We start from the raw sequence: 17,871 nt of genomic DNA, 5'->3' as shown, positions 1-17,871 counted from the left end.
TGTTGGCAGAATTACAAGTCATTGAGGGCTTTTGGGATTCTAGCGTCGGTGGTGATATATTCTATTAATCATTCATTGGCTGGTGAGTAGAATACGTTTTTCACTGAAGTAATGAGAGCCTTCAAACGACGGGAAGTATCTCAAAGAGAATATGCTTGACCTCGATATTATTCAAAGGACGAAATGGCTAAATTGATAGAGGAGCTTTGAATGTTAGACAAGTAAGTACATTGAACATGTTTCCCATCCTTAAACATGCGTTGCGATGTTATTCGAAAAAGTCACAAGTGGCCTAGAACCACAATCGTATTCGGATCGATTACATTTGGCAAGAATGCGCCTAGTTTACGAGTATTCCAAGCATTGTTGCCTACGGTTACACGAGCGTAGTCGCTTACACTTTTATAAGCGTAATTGAAAATCATTTTTAGAACCGGTGAAAACTAGTAAAGTTCCCTTCAAGTAATAATAATGCGCTACACATAACCTTCCTTACTATTTTCTAATGAAGTGTAAGTCTACTAGATCTACTGGTGAACCCGTTCCAACTACTAAACGAATAGGAAGACCGCAAAAACAGAAAAAGTGAAATGCACTAGTTGTGAGTGTGTGGCGAGTGCTATTAAAACATGATTGGAACAATCGAACCAATGGGTTGCTTCTGCACGATCTGAACGCTGAAGTCAAAACTTCTGCTTAAACTATCAATTGAACTATATCGAGAAGAGACAGGGTTGAGTATATACGTAGATCTGTGTCTGGATGCCCACAGACCTTTTCTAGAAATTACCTAGTGATGTCACTGTTGAAGGTTTAAATATGGTACTGGGCCTTTCCTACCAAGAAGTGCTCGGCTGATGTTATTGGAACCCAAGCGCTTGGGCCTTCCCTGGTGGTGGACAAATTCAACTACCTCTGTTAAGTTCACGCATCGTGTGTCGCCAATTTGATCTTCACCCCGCAATTGTAGGATGAGTCCCGTGGATCAACTAAAATTTACTCCCACTCATTGGTGATGCCCAAACTATGTTCTTAGCGCGAAACGCTCACTATCGAAAGTTGGTCATGCTTTTCCAGCTACTCTGCGCGCAATGGTCCGTTGTACTTTGGATGCCGACCGTGCAGAGAACCCGGCCATGAGCAGGCTTATAACCCTCCAAGTGCGTGGCTGATGAAAGAAATTTGGAATTTTCAATTGATTTAGCCCTCGCAAAACATATCAAGGTCCTTTGATGTGTTTGTAATTTGTCTGAAATCTGTTGATATTCCTCATTAAAGATGAGGCTTATGCTTCAAAAACCGGAAGGGGTTGCAGGTGCTTCCTGGCCTGCAATTGTGATTGGTTTATTCGTTGCATTTGGGGGAGTCTTGTTTGGGTATATACTCTCATCACTTCTGCTTCTGTCAATGTAAGGCAGCACAAGCTAATAATCGTTCACCTATATAGATATGATACAGGAACGATAAGTGGCATCTTAGCCATGCCATATTGGCAAGATCTCTTCTCAACTGGCTATCGAGATAGTACCGGCCACCTGAATGTTACAGCCTCTCAAACATCAGCCATAGTATCTATTCTCTCGGCAGGAACATTCTTTGGCGCACTCGGCGCCGCTCCCATTGCCGATCGTTTGGGTCGCCGTTGGAGTCTGATTGCTTCCTGCTGCGTCTTCATTCTCGGTGTTATCTTGCAAACTGCCGCTACTGCCATTCCATTGTTTCTTGCTGGAAGATTCTTTGCTGGCTTGGGCGTTGGTTTGGTGTCAGCCTTAAGTGAGTATCTACATACTACCCGGTAATGGGCAATGGCGTTACAAAAACGAACACTAATATTAGACTAGTTCCGCTATATCAATCTGAGACAGCACCAAAATGGATTCGTGGATCAATAGTCGGTGCATACCAGTTCTCAATCACGGTTGGCCTTCTCCTGGCATCAATTGTGAATAACTCTACCAAAGACAGAAATGACACGGGCTGTTATCGCATCCCAGTCGCAGTGCAATTTGCGTGGGCAATAATATTGATTACTGGAATGCTTATTCTTCCAGATACGCCACGTTTTATGATAAGAAATGATGACTATGAGGGGGCCGCAAAAGCCCTTGGGAGACTTCGTCGTCTACCAGTAGATCATATAGCCATTCGGGAAGAGCTTACCGAAATCGAAGCCAACCACAAATTTGAGATGACCCTCGGAAAAGCTACTTATTTGGACTGTTTCAAAGGAAATCTTCTGAAACGTCTTCTAACGGGCTGCGGCTTACAGGCCTTGCAACAGCTGACTGGCATCAACTTTATTTTTTACTATGGAACGCAGGTGAGAAAAACTGATCAAATCCGCTTTGATTTTTATTCGGATAAGCTCGCAAATCCAAAATTACTACTACATAGTGTTAGGCTGATAGGATTGGTGCAAACAGTTTTTCAAAAACTCAGGCTTTCACAACTCCTTCATAATTTCCTTGATCACAAATTGTGTCAACGTCGGGTCAACAATACCTGGTCTATGGGCCATTGAGAAACTGGGCCGACGCCCAGTTCTCTTCTGGGGTGCTGTAGGCATGTGTGTCTCGCAATTTCTTGTTGCAATTCTTGGTACCACGACAACAACGCAGAACGCCACTGGGGTGATTATCGTCGAGAATGAACCTGCTCAAAAGGCGGCTATTGCTTTCATTTGCATATTTATCTTCTTTTTCGCCGCGAGCTGGGGACCGTGTGCTTGGTGAGTTAATGCCCTGTTGTTAAATTGTGTCGTCCTTATTAACTGTTGTGCTTTTGTCCGGAAGGGTGGTTACGGGTGAAATATTCCCTCTCAAAGTCAGGGCTAAGTCGTTATCTATGACTACAGCCACTAACTGGCTCTTAAATTGGGCCATCGCTTATTCGACCCCCTACCTAGTTGACTATGGTCCAGGTAATGCCAATCTACAGTCAAAAATATTCTTTATATGGGGCTCTTGCTGCTTTCTCTGCATCGCTTTCGTGTACTTCTTGATATATGAAACAAAGGGACTTACTCTGGAGCAAATCGACGAATTGTACGCAGAGGTCAGTAGTGCAAGGATTACTCCTGGTTGGACTCCGTCAGTTACCTTCAAGGATATACAGGAGGGCAAAGCAGAAGTTGTCCACCGAGAAAAGACTTGAGGTAGCGGTCTTCAGGAAAAGAGCAGAGAACAAAATTACCGTACTCTGTTTTCTGGCTGGATGATAGTTCTTTCTTTTCGCTTCATTCATTCTCTACTTTTTATGCTTTTCAACCGGAGATTCTACAATATGCAGTAACAGGCCAGGAGGGAAGGGAAAAAAACCAGCAAAAGAAAAAGAAAAAGGAAAAATGGGAGCGAGAGAGACTTAAGGAGATGTCAATCATTCTGGAAAATAGTAATTGATATTTGCGTATACAACATTTCACGGGTACGTACCAAGGCCCAGGAAGATTGTATTTTGTGCGGCCTAGGATGCGCATGTAACACCTGGGTTTTACTGCGAGTGACCATCATTCTTATTGCCAGATTTCGAAACAATAGCCTTTATATCGGGTTGACCTAGAACATCTAGCCTCTAAAATTCGCGTTGGGTCAAGTGACCATCCCGGACTTTGATACTTGGCGGAAATGGCGTAGCCATATCTAAATCCCGATCTATTACTCACAAGACGAATAAAGCCGCCATGATTATTTGAGGTTACTTTCATTCTGTCTTAAGTTAAATAGCTAGACAGAGCGGGGAGAAGAGAGAGTGGTCGATTTGGACTAGAGAGGGAACTACGCTGCAAATGTGGTACGGATAACACGGGGTACCTATACATGGGTCGTCAATGTGGAACAACATTATTAGAACCTAGTACTCTGTAGGTTCGGATTGTTAGTTTAGGAAACGCGAAGCGGGCCCTAGAGATACATTACAAATATTTCTATTGACAAGTCCGTGTCTAGGTATGTGACATCCTCTTTCTATCGTGTCGGGGATACGGAGCCTATCATTAAACATGAGCAGAATAACTAAGTATAAGTGATCTCTGTAGAACACTTTGTTATCTATTGTTGGACTGGAAGCCTAAGTCAATACTGTTATTAATAACGGTTCGGCTATTTGGAAAGTTTGACATCCTGTGCAATTATTTCGGCTTGGGTCTGTGTCTATGCTACAGACTTACCTGAATATTTGTGAAGCTTTAAATAATACTGACCCGAGGAAGGATTGTAGCAGACGGAAAAGAGGGAATAGAAATGGCATACCAATAGTATATCGTCTCCAGTTAACAAATGGTTAAAATACTCCGGCGTGAGATAGATCTGCGGACCTTGGTAACTCCGACATTGTAGATCCCGAGTCTAGATACAAAAATGAGGTAGACGGAATAAATAACCTGTTTACATATTGCTAGAACTCAGGAAAAGAAAATATACACTCCACAGCTCATGTGAGCCTTAAAGAAATGCTGAACTTCTTTCAAGCTCTTCCAATTAAATTTAAACAACTCTCTTCCACCCCTTTTTTGTCACTTGTTCTCATAAACTCGGGACTTATTTTTTGGATTGGACATTGCAATTAACAATGGTTGGTTTCAGCATTCTTTCATCCTTATTTGCGATTACGATGGTCGCACAATCATCATCGGGACTAGTTAGACGTCAAATTTCAACGTGTGCAGGAGTTGGATCTATTTGTCGCGTTGATCATAACACCATCCTCAATTCTACTGGATACGATGTAAGTCAAAAAGCTCATTCCAATCATAGTAGAGGAAAACACATCGAAGACAGTGTTGACACTCGGATCCAATCATAGTATACACTTGACGGAGATATTTGCTCCTGTCCGGTGAGTGGAATATTGACTTTGGTAAAGGAGCTTGGTCTAATAGAAACTAATTATATGATAAAATTACATAATAGACCAGACAGGTTAGTAAAATAATTGCCCCCAGTGAGAGAGCTAATCAATAAAACTAATCGATACTTGGTTTTAGGTGTGCAACCCTGTGTTCATCAATGATGACTCTGGAGTAAGTCAGCTTCTTGCATAGTGCTAAAAGGTTAGAATGATCATAAAATGCTGAGCATCAACAGACACAATATGATGTGAGATATATCTTTATCTGAGACAAATAAAACAAGAAAAAGTCGAAACTAAAAGGGAACAATAGATGTTCTATAGGGTTGCATATGGAGGAACTGGAGGAATTTTCGTAAGTAGGCATCATATGCAAAGACACCACACAGAAGTACTCACTTGATGTCATGAGTAGGTATGTCAGGGATAGGTCAACATATACTGTATCCACGAACTCGTCCTAAAAACACTACAATCTAAGACTTCATGGGTTGTGTACCTTTTGTTGTCAGAAGTAACGGGTTTACGGAAATCCAGGTATCAACGACAGCAATGATTAGGTCGTTGAGTTCGATTATTATAAATTATTTTCGGGGTTTTGTAATCGACACGCTCCTTGCATCAGATGGCTCTAAACCTGGTGTTTTTTCTATAAGTTTAGTGTTTTTTTCGGGACTTTCATACTTGTTCCACTTGGTCATGTGAAATCAAAGGTCCGACTGTAAGCCTACATTAAAGCCGAGAAACAAATTTGACTGGGCCAATTATAGCGAGGACAGATCTATCAGAGTTGCAACGAAATCGTGGGTTTCCATGCTTGGGTGCTTTTCCTTAATGGAGCAAAATGGATATGCATCGCATCAGTAGCTTTCGACACATTTCGGGATGAAATAGGTCGTATAAATGAATCTACTTTCTTCTTTGTCCAGTTTAGAATGATTAAAATGGGCTTTAGAACCCTTTGACCAGTAATATTCTCCAAACTACCTTCCCCTGGTAAAATGTCGTCAAGGTGGAGGGGAGACATTTGCTCTTCTGAAGTGCCTCACAAAAGCCTCTACAAAAAAACGTGCAGCCGTATTATCTTCGCCAGTTGTAATCTTATGTTAAACTCTCATTCAAATATTTCACACTTAAGCTAGAAAAAGTCATGAATACATCTATTTGCTTTTCCGTGCGTCCTAAGGTAGGTTTCGAAAGAGCACGAGCAGAGGTAGTCATTTAAGGATTTATCAAGGAGTAATTTGAATTTGTTTTCACTTTCCTTTCAAGAAGAAAAGAACATAAAGACAAGACGGGAATTAAATGAAAGGGTCTACATCATTTTGGCAAACTTTGTACATACATAGACGGGCTTGAGAATTGGAAAACTTAAGACTGAATATCGCATGGGATAAAGTAATTTTAGAACTGTACGGTCCGTTGAATAAGAACCAAGGGACTAAGAAAAGAAAGATTAGAAAAGAAACCCGGAAAACGAAATCTAAGATTATGTACCAGAAGAAGGATGGAGATAACATCATCGGATGTAGATAGCATGAACAACATAATTGACCCTAATAGTGCAGCCTATTATAATATATTTACTATACATTCATAAAAAGAAACCAACAAATTAACTGTAACACTATATGTACATCTGCTTTCATATCCATTATTACATCTATAATCACTCATGCTGCACACGTAGCTGCCCATTAAAGTAAGACGGTGCAAAGTCCCAAGCGCCGGAAAATTTACGACCCCATAGAAACTTGACTATATATGCCGCAAAAGTAGGAAGAGGTGGGAACGGCGATACTTGGCCATCTATTTCAAAAGCATTGTCGGCGCAGGTCATTGCTAGTGGGATGTGCCTAGGGTCGTACATAGTTAGCTTGATGATGCGGCGAAAACGACAATGAAAGAAAAATCACGACTCTTGAGAGGAAGAAAAGACAGAAGACCTACCGGTATTTATCAAAGTTTGGTTGATAGTGCTTCTCAACGCCGTTCCAGAGCGCCCTGAGCGTGTCACTTTCGATTATGTGAAGGTCGTATAGTGGTGCAATCTCGTTGTGCAAATGCTTTTCCACTAAAGAACCGAATGACTTTAAAATGGCGAGGAGCGTCGACCCGTCGTAGTTACTGGGCTCAGTCAGAAATACATAGTCGTGGAAACGCACGAGGCCGTCATGGAAGTCATGATGCTCGCGCACGTTGTCTGCCATAGCTCCCGGCTGTCCGAGAGCATTTTCGAGCGCGGGAAACAGGTGATCCTCTTCCATGTCGTGATGCGATTTGAGCATCTCAAACACACATTGATTAAAGATGAGAAAGTCCCGCGCAGCTGGCGTATTAGGGGCCACTGCCAGACACTGGTTATAAGATGCATTGAGTCCTCGCAGTACTATATTATGTATAAGTGCCATATCCTTGGTGAATTTAATCACGTAATGATCGCGCGAAACGTCAGGACGCGCGGATAGTCCCGTATCCGAAATCAGCTTGAACGGGTAGCTAGCCCAAAGTTTGCGTTCTTGAGAAATGGCGGTGGTGCTCGTTGTGCCTGATGCTATTGTGGTGTTTGAATTCTCCGCTTTTACAGGTGAATATAGTGATGATATATTCATGGCTCCTTGAGAGTGCGATTGGTTATAGCAGGTCAAACTTGGCCGTTGGCGTGGAGAATTAGCAGGAGGCGAGGCCGGCACTGTCAATGGGTAATAGTGAGGCGCGAAATTAGCCTGAGGAAGTGATACGTGTCTAAGAAACCTTTGGTCTATATAGCGAGGTGGTTCTTAGCCCTATTTATGCCTTCCGGTGCATTGTTCGCGATCTGCTTCGGGGCGGCGAAGCACCCGAGAGACAACGCCGCAGTTGTCGTGTATAAAAAGCACTTTGTGGATTGTCATCTAAACCATAGAAGGTCTGTTTGATACCGTGCCTGTTATTTATCCTTATCCTTTACCTATTCAAATCAAAGGGCCTGAGCGGGGAGAAATTAACTCTCTTAATCTGAACTCACCCATCCCACGGCGGCCCCGTGGCTAATTTCTCGGACCCGAAAAAGCTCAGACTCCTCCGAGTGTTTGTGAACCCTTAACCTCATCAATCCTTCAAGAAATCTTCTGTAAATTTGATACTGTACCAGAAGCACAATCGCCAATGAAAGCAATATGCATTTTATTAGTAGTGAGTATAATATCGTTATTTCCCTTAACGGTACCTACGATATGATGGTTATATGACCATGAAAACAATAATATTGCAACACTGTTAGCAATCAGCGAAATTTTGGAGAGCGCGAGGCTCAGCGTTGAGTAGTAGAACATGGATAATTCCTGCTTAGTGGCGTATATAATGTGACGTATTCTTATGTAATTCGACCCCTGCACATGTGATTGCAGAGTAGCACCGAAAGGTCAACTGTAGGTGGAAAATGATCTAGTTATTCTAGCAATAAAGGGGACAGCAGAAGATCTATATTATCTAGTCATCACCGATAATTATACAAATATCAGGTATAACTATTTGCAATTATTTTTGAAAGCGTATTTACGATGAGGAGAGGAAGATGCCTCCTTGCTGGCGACACAGCTCATTTAAACAATGTAAGAAAGCTGCCATTACCTACTAGGGAAGCGCTGTCTGCGCGATTGACTCGGGTTGCGGTCATTCATTGCTTTGGGTCTGAGAACTGTTTTGTTGGATGCCGATGCTATGGTGGAGAGCCTCAATTTGATCATCAACGAAATGGAACCGATCGATCTTCTGGATCTCCATTCTGATGATGGGAGAAGAGTTGTCCGGACCTTTGTGAACCCCATAAGTCCGCAAAACAAGTTGAGGTGCAAAAAATTCCGACACTGCTATGGAGTATTGGTTCCTCCCGCAATAATCAAGAAGACATCGGAAAATTATGGAGGCTTTTGGGGGTTCAGTTTTCGATCATTGGCCAACTGATATGAGAAAGTGGATCGCATCTACAGGTTTTTAAAGTCTGGATTATTCGGGTTCAACGGAACTGTATATCAATTATTAGTTCCCTCTTTCATACTCGTCATTACTAGTGTAATGTTCTCAGTTCATCCGATACTTATTTATGATTACTCCACTCGAGGCTGAGCCTACCTAGAGATACTTCCTTGATCGCGATCTAGTTCGCCTTTCTTCTTAACCAGGAAAATATTGGTGGATTGAATACGACTGGCTTCAACTATAAGGCGGTAGGAATGATTACACTCGCACCATTCACGCGGCTCTTTGCTATTCAACCTCTTTGAATAAATTATATGGGATTAATGGTCTAGGAAAGATCGTATATCACAATTTATTCGTCTCCATAAAGTTGATGGCAAAAAGGACTGCATGACGATCACACAATTACAGGAAAATTAGAACATTCACGATACATGTTTCAGAAGCACGGGATTAGCACCTTCAGCCATATATTTTTAGGCTGATCTCGTAGTGTTACCTACCGACATTACATGCATGCACATAAACCTACCATTTTAGTCTCCACGCGAAGTAGGCAGCTATAAGAGCAGCAACGCCACTAGTTCTCAATACCCATACAATACCTTCATCTTCTCCAGATCTCCTTGTTTTGAATAGTACAAAAATGAAGCTACTTGACAAGGCAGCCAAAATTTGTGGGACTGAAATGGCAGCATTATGAACGCCTAGCATGGAGCCATTTCGACTTGATATCCACTGTTGACACTCTATTCCAGCATCCGAGTCTTGTTCATAGTGGCTCATTGCAATCTCTTCACCTAAAATAGCGAAGGGTGCCCATTGCGTAATCCCCCAAGACATACCCGTGAGAGCGATGAGAAATATTGCAATCCTAGTGGAAGAGACGAACGTCATGCAGAAAGAGCAGAAAGCATATAATAGATGGCTAATAGCCCAGACGATGTTTGTCTCTCGCCACCATCCAACTCGAGAACGGATTACAGATTTCTCAGAGAGTGCACGAAGAGAATTCGTAGAAGTGACGTACGGAGCGAGCACCATCGTCACAAAAGCCATTACTGCAGACAGAAGGTTGGCAAAGGTGCCGAGCCGAATGCCGGCATCTCTTAAAAGATAAAAGTGCTCTATGCCACGTCTCTGTGATTCAGCGATGTACAAACGGCCGACGTAGGACGTGCTGTAGAAGAGGAAGCCGAACCATCCCATCCAAGCGAAAAATTGAACTAAGCACACGCGTTGCGATCGTGGAGGCATGGATAACCATCCGCCCTTGACAGTTTGAAGAATCCGAAGTAGAACCATTCCCTTCCGGGGCTCGTAAACGAACTCCCTAGGGTCCTCCTCACGGATAAAGTAAACTGTGACAAGCACTGTGCATACCAAAACCGCGACAGAGACTAGAGACAAGAAGCGGAATTTCCATGCTTCATTATCATTCGAGATATAACCCGGGGGAAGTGAACCGAGTATATAACCCAAAATATTGCTTAGCCCTACGAAACGTCCCGCCCATGCACTAGCGATCGATTGCTGCTCTGGGGGACAGACATCGACTATCAAGGAGCGAAGACCTGACTGGAGGGGTTGAATCGAGAAGTTGAGAAGAGTAATGCATACAACAATTCCAAACTGTATCATACTCTTAACACCGTCAAAGGAGTGAACGCCAACTATAGCTGCCAGAGCGCGCATAATATTGCTAACCCATGCCAACGCTATAAGCGAAAGCACTGTGCCAACCGCCCCTCCGAGGATGAAGGGTCGTCTACGGCCAAGCCGAAGTTGAGAGTTGTCTGCTATAGCGCCAACAATGGGTTGAACAATTGCGCCGCATACTGGACCAATTGCCCATATCAGCGAGGACTGCGACTTGGAAATTCCCAAGTAAGCGATATATGCAGTGCCATGCGAGAAAAGTGTCGACCATATGAGTTGAAGGCTAGTAGTTCTATCAGCTACGTACAACATTCGTCATAATTCCACCAGGAAGAACGGTTACCCTCCGAATCCACATGTCAGAGCAACGATCAACCTGGTAGGTAGTTTCAGCACGTCCAGACTGTCTGTTACTGAGTTCATCGTTGAAGACGATTCGCTGTCGCGCAAGTTTCTATAATCATGAAAGCTATTTTCATCTATCGTTTGGACAATGATGGAAGAACACATTTCTTCTCGAGGGAAGCGGAATGCGTGCGAGGAAGGGTTGCATCGATACGCCATAGTGGACGAGGCGGGACATGCACTGTAATTACGAAAGAGGTCTAAAGACAAGGGTATTTTCTAGTCCTGAAGAAAATGCATAAAAGTATGGCGTATTTTCATCTTGAAAAGCTCGGCGGCTGCCACATCAACAGCAATGCAAGGGCTATCCACGGTCCGGCAATCCGGAAAGTCGCTATAGTCCAAAATTGATAAACGACGACAATCTTCACTAGGTGCACTAATAGGCCACCACCTTGTCCACTTTTTGCTTGTGACCTATGCCAGCATTTTTGCAGACCATGACTGCCATGAATTGGCGAGTGGAAGGCTTCGGGGTCGACGTCCCGCACGCATACGATTCCGAGCGTGGCCTTCGAGTACAGAACCGCCGAGGTAGAATTTCTAGCAGCTGCATGGCACTGCTGCTACTGGTCTGTATTTTTGCGGCGACTTTTTTCGGAGCTGTTGTGTTGCTTTGGACTACTGGGATGAACCACAATGGCCGGTCGGCATGGATATGGGCGTGTAAGTCCGGGAGATGGTGCTTTCGGGGGGCGGTGGCTGATTCTTCGCAGCGACGGTGCCGGACATCCTGGCGCGTGGAACCTGACCTTGGAACACTAAGTTATGTGTCATGACCTTCCGGTGGGATCGGGTGCGTTATTGTCGGTGACTGCTCATTGATCGTCGTTCGTCTATGGGGTGCATAGGGGTGTAGCACGATTAGCTGATGACATCCGGGAGATGCTGGAGGGGGAGAGCTAGGGGGTCCCATTAGAATAGCATTTTCCCCTCTCTAGTCAACACTGAACATGCGCACAGAGTTTAGTGATTTTGAACACCCCTCGTACTCTCCCCATTTTCTGTCTTTTTATTTGTGCCGGTCCGTCACCACCTTTCTTTGGCTGTACAATATTTCTCTTCAGTTTGGTCCGTCGCTAGGAGCATCATGGGGCAGCAAGAGGGTAACGGCAGTGCTGGATACTCGCAGCTGGCCAGTGAAGAACAATCTATTGGATCCGAGGAACGACAGTTTGGAAATGGTGACCATTTGTGTGAGAATGAGAGTGGATTATTTTACAACACCAAAGAGCTTGCTTATATCAACCCTTTGCGAGACCGCGCAACATGTGCACAGGATGGCACACGTCGATATCGATATTTTATTGTTTGTGTAACTGTTCTTACGCTGCTCTTTTCGATTCTCCAGTTGTTAGCCTTATTCCGTGGTGAGTTGCGCATTCCGCTCAGAGAGGATGCGCAAATCCAGCCACCAGGTCGACAGGAAGAGGAAATGCGCCTGCTAAACTCAGAGTGGCCGTGTGGTATATCAGCGGAGGAGGCGAAGAAGGCGGGTTGCCATTTTGATCTGGGCCTGATAGCCTGGCTGCCGCATTCATGCTATAACAAGGAGCTCGACGAATCTTTCCGCACTCTCTATCCCTGGAAATTCTGGCTCCCAAATGACGAGGACACTGGACCAAATACCACGAAGCCAATCACCATCGAGAGGCTGCAAGACCTACCACTTCAGATGGTTGATTTAGACTGGCCGGGCCACAGTTGGTCGACTTTGATGTTCCATGATGCTCATTGCCTACACGCGTGGCAATACATGCATCAAGCGCTACTAAAGAACAAGGAAATCCCCACTTCTATCACAAGGTGGTCGCATACCACTCATTGCTCGCATGAAGCTTTGATGGATACCTCCAACGTCACCTACAGAGAGATCAGCCCGACAGCCCACAATCGTTATCCTGCGTGCGTCCAGGTGGAGAGCTTGCGCGGTGAGATGCCTGATTTGTATTAACTTCAAAACGCAAAATGATGTAATTCCATTGTTACCATGAGAGATCCAAATAAAAACAAGTTAAAACGGTTTCAAGTCCAAAGAAAGTTCCAAGTGTTAAAAGTCTGCGTGGGCCATCTGTTTCCCGTGCACATCAACGAGAGATGAAGGGTTAAGCATTCGGTTAAGGAGTCTGGCCCTGGCCCGTGGATTACACTCCCCAAAGCCTAACGCAAGAAACTAAGAGGGTTATGGGGATATCTTCAAGGAGAGAATTTTCAACTGGCGTGGGACAGGACGTAGAGGTAAGAACAAGTCATTCAAAATGGATGTAGCTACATTACAACCGAGGAGATTTGTACTCGTGTGACAGATATTCGTATAGCATACGAACATCATTTGGGGCTAATATACAAAAATAAACTGTTAAGAATGGTTATCCCTTAGCTGGAATGCCTCTGTTGGTGCATTTTTTTACATGCACTTTCCATGGTACATGAATTCAGAAAAGAGCAGTGTTTATTCTATTAAATTTCCAAAAATTTTATTATATGGGGATACCATCTTCTTCGGGTAGCGTTCGTATTCGCACAACTCGCTTAAGAGCATGCTACGTTTCCATGTACCCATTCATCTCCCCTTCTATCCTTCCCTAACGAGGCGCCGGCAAATGACCAATACTCGGACGAGCTCATGCCGATGAATTATTGGAGTAGAACGCATTATTTAAGATCATCCGAACTTAACCTGCTCCACTCCGTACACTGGTATTCCTCGGAGGATTTTGTAGCTGGAGGATACGGTGCTCATGTATCGCCGGTTTTATGCGAACGTAGTCTAAGATTGTCGCTAGTGCCATGCCTCATGCCACATTTTACGGTCAAAGTTCTGTTGGCCCCCTCCGGAGGACACACTATTTACACTCAGGGCTTTCGCCATCATTAGGGTAAGGACGAAGAGAAACGGAACATAGTGGACAAAAGCTATTTCTCTACCACTTTAGAACATCACCTTGTACTGCAATTACCACCGCTTTAGGACAGCTATTTCAGACCAACCGAAATTAATTTTTCACTATGAGATTCAATATTGCCGCAATTGCGGGAGCCCTTGTGGCTGTTTCTATGGCATTCCCACTTGACGGTTAGTTTCCTCTCCATTGACCTAGATATACAATATTGACTTGAGTAGCGTCGTTTGGAAAGGCTCAAGGGAAAGCCCAGCGTGATGTCGATGCAGCACGCGAGTACCTAGAAACAATATCAGTTGTGGAGCGTGACGTCGAGGGCAAGGCTCAAGGCAAAGCCCAGCGTGATGTAAATGAAGAAGACGAGTACCTAGAAACCTCCTTAGAGGTGGCTGAACGGGATCTCGAAGGCAAAGCTCAAGGCAAGGCCCAACGTGATCTTGAGGGGAAGGCTCAAGGTAAGGCCCAACGCGATCTTGAGGGAAAGGCTCAGGGAAAGGCCCAGCGTGATCTCGAAGGCAAAGCCCAAGGAAAGGCCCAGCGTGATCTTGAGGGAAAGGCGCAGGGAAAGGCCCAGCGTGACCTCGAAGGCAAGGCTCAAGGTAAGGCCCAACGCGATCTTGAGGGAAAGGCGCAGGGAAAGGCCCAGCGTGATCTCGAAGGCAAAGCCCAAGGAAAGGCCCAGCGTGATCTCGAAGGAAAAGCTCAAGGCAAGGCCCAACGCGATCTTGAGGGCAAGGCTCAAGGAAAGGCCCAGCGTGATCTCGAAGGCAAGGCCCAAGGCAAGGCCCAACGCGATCTTGAGGGCAAGGCTCAAGGAAAGGCCCAGCGTGATCTCGAAGGCAAAGCCCAAGGAAAGGCCCAGCGTGATCTCGAAGGAAAAGCTCAAGGCAAGGCCCAGCGTGATCTCGAAGGAAAAGCCCAAGGCAAGGCTCAGCGTGATCTTGAGGGAAAGGCTCAAGGCAAAGCCCAGCGTGCATAGAGCTGCTCACCGTGGAAAGTTACCCACTTCTCGCCATCTCCAAAACCCGCACATGTTGCCAATCACTATCACGTAGCTTTTTAGAGCTTCTGTATATTGGCTTTAGAGAAAAGTTAACGGATAAGAGATGTGGGAGGTTGGTTGCTACCATCACTTTTCTTCCACAAAGAAGCTGTATGGCTGTTTTGAAGAAGCGCTCTGTGTTCTCCTAGATAATAGGAATTTGATAGTTGTTCTAACTACATGACTAAAAACGACAGCTATTGATGATCCTGACGGGCCTTGCTTTTCTGAGGCTGCGATATATGCTACAGAATTTACCTGGATAACGGATTTCGAACCTTGATAATTGAACTTGAACTGTTTTTGCTTAATAATCAATACATTTTCTGCCATTTTATAATCGTCAACCTCGAAGGAGCCTCAGCTGTATTTTATATGTTTGTTGCATTCCAATATTACTCCGGGGATGCTCAGGCGATGATGCAGGCCACTCCGTAAGAGTCGTGGCAAATTTACATAAAAAGTAGTCCTTTTGGTATTTTCTCTATCATTTATCGGATTCAAATGGGCTTTGGCTTAGGGAGTTGATACCTGTACCTTAGATGTTACTACGTAAACCCGAACTAATTTTTTTTGGTCTAGCTGAAAACCAATTTTCTTAATAAAATACTACTAAATTTGGCTCGCTTTTGATCTTTATAGAAATTTTCAATTCCTCGATTTTGAAGCGAATTTTGACCGAGTTAAAGCGATTGAAGTGCATGTAGTAAATTTATAGAAGATTAAATTGACCGCTAAATATAATAAATTAAATTAGGGTACATATATTAATTTCTAATTTAAAGTCCTATTCATCTAATAAAAATATGAAAATTTCACTTTTATAGCGTATTGAATAACTACCTAAAACTTATCCTCTGTCTCACCGCTGTATTGAAGCATATCTAAAATTCCAAAGTCTCTATATTGATATCCTTCTAAGATTAGGTTTGCCAGGATCCCAATGTTACAACTAGCTATGAGAGAAAGCTACTAATAACGTTATAAAATGTATTTCTTAGTGCGGTGGAAGCCCGTCAAAGTAATGTGAGGCCTAGCGGCAGCGGGGCGCGCGCAGACACGTACCGCAGGTTCAGAGGCTTATAAGCGTGCTAACCCTGGAATTGGGCATTGGCCCAATTACCTCAGAATTACTTTTCGGCATTTAGAGATTGGCAGTGACAAGAGCCTTACAAGTAAGACCTTATTAACTCGAATTTATTAGTATTTTTCTTAGTATTAAGGGATTTCAAAGTTTTTAATATTATACATTTACTATGTGACGCCAAATTTACCCCTATTTTAATAATTAGAAATAGCGCATTGCCGTTTCCAATAACACTCCTAGGGTGAAAGGGAGCGATTTGTTTGTGTTGGCAAAGAACGGTAAAAGACTCAAAAATTTTCATTATTCGAAAAAACAACAATCCTACTAGTACATTATTAGAAAGACTGATTACACGCCTTACTCAAAAAATATTAGTGCGGGTGTACATAGTAATATGTCTCATTGCAGCTTCCAGTACTCGGAGCCCACCAAGCCTTTGGTGGAGATTCGGCGGGAAAATATTTATGCATAATAATGGGCCATAATCCTAAAAAACGAGCATGTTGTGTAGATGAGAAAGTGTCAGAAATAATATGCGACTAGAATCCTTACTAAATAAGGATTGCGCCCTTTTAGGTATAGTGGTTTATAGTTCGACAGAAAGTAATATGTCATATGGCCCGGAGATTGGGAGTGTAAGAGTAACCTACTCTGCACTTACGCCATGTTTTAGAACAACACCAGAGACCTCGGATAACCGAAAGGACCACGATGTGGGGTCGTATTGGTAAAGTATATGTGGCTGTACAAGAATGTCGGGAACTTTGCCAACCACAATGGGCCAATTGCGACCCTTCTGACTAAGTTCTTAGAGGCTTATATTCTGCTCACTAGCAGCCTCGGTACGGATACCACTAATATCTTGCAGTGAGCTCCCAGCTGGCTCCTACGAACCATCATTTGATTAGGTCTAACAAAGACGGCGAAAATAAGTTCATCTTAGAACCCAACAACTACAACTACAACGGCCTCTATGATCACTATGTATTTTGATCAACTAACCCTAAAAGCTTTACTAATATGCTCAGAAAATGGATAAGGTAGCCCAATTCTATTTCTCACTATAGGCGAGGTTTAAGCAAAAACGTCGGAATACTTGATCGAGCAGTGTATTGATTACTGATTGAAGCCTTAGCAAAAGGAAGTAGTTTGCCGACGGGATTTCCTTTAGGGACCACTATCATCCTCATGCCTAGTAATCTTAGTGTAGATGATGGCGTGTAGTTCGAAGGATTACCAGAATATTCGAGCATATGGGACACTCCGACCTTCAAGCTCCAATCTTGTTACTCCAAGGCGAAGACCTTGACCGCTCTTCCTTAGCTTCCACATGACAAGAGAATTGTGCTTCGGGTGCTAAGGATGCCTGTAGTCAGCAGTTAGATCGAAGTCCATCGCCAACATAATTATCACTAACATAATCACTAAACTAACTACATCGCAACACAGTTACATTGATATATTATGCGGGCTAACACAAAATATAAACTGTTTGAGGTAAGTGGATGGCTTGGCTTTGTAACGGAGCACTTTTCTAAAGAGACCCTTTGTGGGATCGTTGAATCACCTAACCTAGAAGGGCACATCTATCGTGGGTCCTGGTTTTCTACTGGATAATATTATTGGCATGGCAAAGTCAAACAATTGGCAAAAGGCATAGGAGGGAGATGTCGCAATCAACTGTCAATGCAAAAGATGCATTGGATGAAAGTCTTCACTGGTCGGCACATTAAACTCAATATTGACTCCGATGTCTCGTATTATAAGCATTAGCTTGTTCATTATGCAGATAAACTATTACGCGTTTTGACTATGAAACGCCCGATTACGGTCTCCACACAAAGTTGAGAGGGGAGAAGGATATGGAACAATAATACATCCCGCTTTTTTCAAGTAACAAAAAATAATATTATACGTACCAAAGAGCATCGTTATCTGTTGGGTAGCTGGCCTCCTCTATTGGTCAGGCT

At 43.6% G+C, this 17,871-nt stretch overlaps 8 protein-coding genes across 8 annotated transcripts; 6 read left to right on the top strand and 2 right to left on the bottom strand.

Moving 5' to 3' along the window:
- Positions 1-1,278: 1,278 nt before the first annotated feature.
- On the top strand, positions 1,279-3,153 carry BGW36DRAFT_333636 (high-affinity glucose transporter; the record flags this gene model as incomplete). The annotated part of the gene is made up of 5 exons (XM_046212880.1): positions 1,279-1,376; positions 1,448-1,773; positions 1,842-2,320; positions 2,424-2,728; positions 2,793-3,153. 5 exons carry the CDS (start codon positions 1,279-1,281, stop codon positions 3,151-3,153), a joined length of 1,569 nt encoding a protein of 522 aa, XP_046076072.1.
- Positions 3,154-4,502: 1,349 nt separating this feature from the next.
- Positions 4,503-5,640, top strand: BGW36DRAFT_368742 (uncharacterized protein). The gene is made up of 7 exons (XM_046215024.1): positions 4,503-4,722; positions 4,801-4,833; positions 4,908-4,916; positions 4,982-5,017; positions 5,082-5,093; positions 5,159-5,200; positions 5,261-5,640. Exons 1-7 carry the CDS (start codon positions 4,567-4,569, stop codon positions 5,273-5,275), a joined length of 303 nt encoding a protein of 100 aa, XP_046076071.1. The 5' UTR covers positions 4,503-4,566; the 3' UTR covers positions 5,276-5,640.
- An 874-nt stretch (positions 5,641-6,514) lies between these two features.
- BGW36DRAFT_422632 (uncharacterized protein) lies at positions 6,515-7,457 on the bottom strand (the record flags this gene model as incomplete). The annotated part of the gene is made up of 2 exons (XM_046219735.1): positions 6,515-6,701; positions 6,796-7,457. The coding sequence occupies 2 exons, from the start codon at positions 7,455-7,457 to the stop codon at positions 6,515-6,517; spliced, it is 849 nt and encodes a 282-aa protein (XP_046076070.1).
- Positions 7,458-8,435: 978 nt separating this feature from the next.
- BGW36DRAFT_368740 (uncharacterized protein) lies at positions 8,436-8,805 on the top strand. Its single transcript, XM_046215023.1, has one exon. It carries the CDS (start codon positions 8,548-8,550, stop codon positions 8,788-8,790), a length of 243 nt encoding a protein of 80 aa, XP_046076069.1. The 5' UTR covers positions 8,436-8,547; the 3' UTR covers positions 8,791-8,805.
- Positions 8,806-9,333: 528 nt separating this feature from the next.
- On the bottom strand, positions 9,334-11,028 carry BGW36DRAFT_354486 (putative sucrose transport protein; the record flags this gene model as incomplete). The annotated part of the gene is made up of 2 exons (XM_046213528.1): positions 9,334-10,756; positions 10,808-11,028. 2 exons carry the CDS (start codon positions 11,026-11,028, stop codon positions 9,334-9,336), a joined length of 1,644 nt encoding a protein of 547 aa, XP_046076068.1.
- A 281-nt stretch (positions 11,029-11,309) lies between these two features.
- On the top strand, positions 11,310-11,794 carry BGW36DRAFT_457409 (uncharacterized protein; the record flags this gene model as incomplete). Its single annotated transcript, XM_046221969.1, has 2 exons — positions 11,310-11,535; positions 11,586-11,794. 2 exons carry the CDS (start codon positions 11,310-11,312, stop codon positions 11,618-11,620), a joined length of 261 nt encoding a protein of 86 aa, XP_046076067.1. The 3' UTR covers positions 11,621-11,794.
- Positions 11,795-11,986: 192 nt separating this feature from the next.
- Positions 11,987-12,890, top strand: BGW36DRAFT_368738 (uncharacterized protein). The gene has a single exon (XM_046215022.1). It carries the CDS (start codon positions 12,305-12,307, stop codon positions 12,821-12,823), a length of 519 nt encoding a protein of 172 aa, XP_046076066.1. The 5' UTR covers positions 11,987-12,304; the 3' UTR covers positions 12,824-12,890.
- Positions 12,891-13,878: 988 nt separating this feature from the next.
- Positions 13,879-14,965, top strand: BGW36DRAFT_457407 (uncharacterized protein; the record flags this gene model as incomplete). Its single annotated transcript, XM_046221968.1, has 2 exons — positions 13,879-13,945; positions 13,994-14,965. 2 exons carry the CDS (start codon positions 13,879-13,881, stop codon positions 14,749-14,751), a joined length of 825 nt encoding a protein of 274 aa, XP_046076065.1. The 3' UTR covers positions 14,752-14,965.
- Positions 14,966-17,871: the final 2,906 nt, after the last annotated feature.

The sequence above is a fragment of the Talaromyces proteolyticus genome, assembly GCF_021365285.1.
Source record: "Talaromyces proteolyticus strain PMI_201 chromosome Unknown BGW36scaffold_2, whole genome shotgun sequence".
Classification (NCBI taxonomy): domain Eukaryota; kingdom Fungi; phylum Ascomycota; class Eurotiomycetes; order Eurotiales; family Trichocomaceae; genus Talaromyces; species Talaromyces proteolyticus.
The sequence above is the reverse complement of the archived record's forward strand: the minus strand, read 5'-3'. Positions and strand labels throughout refer to the sequence as shown.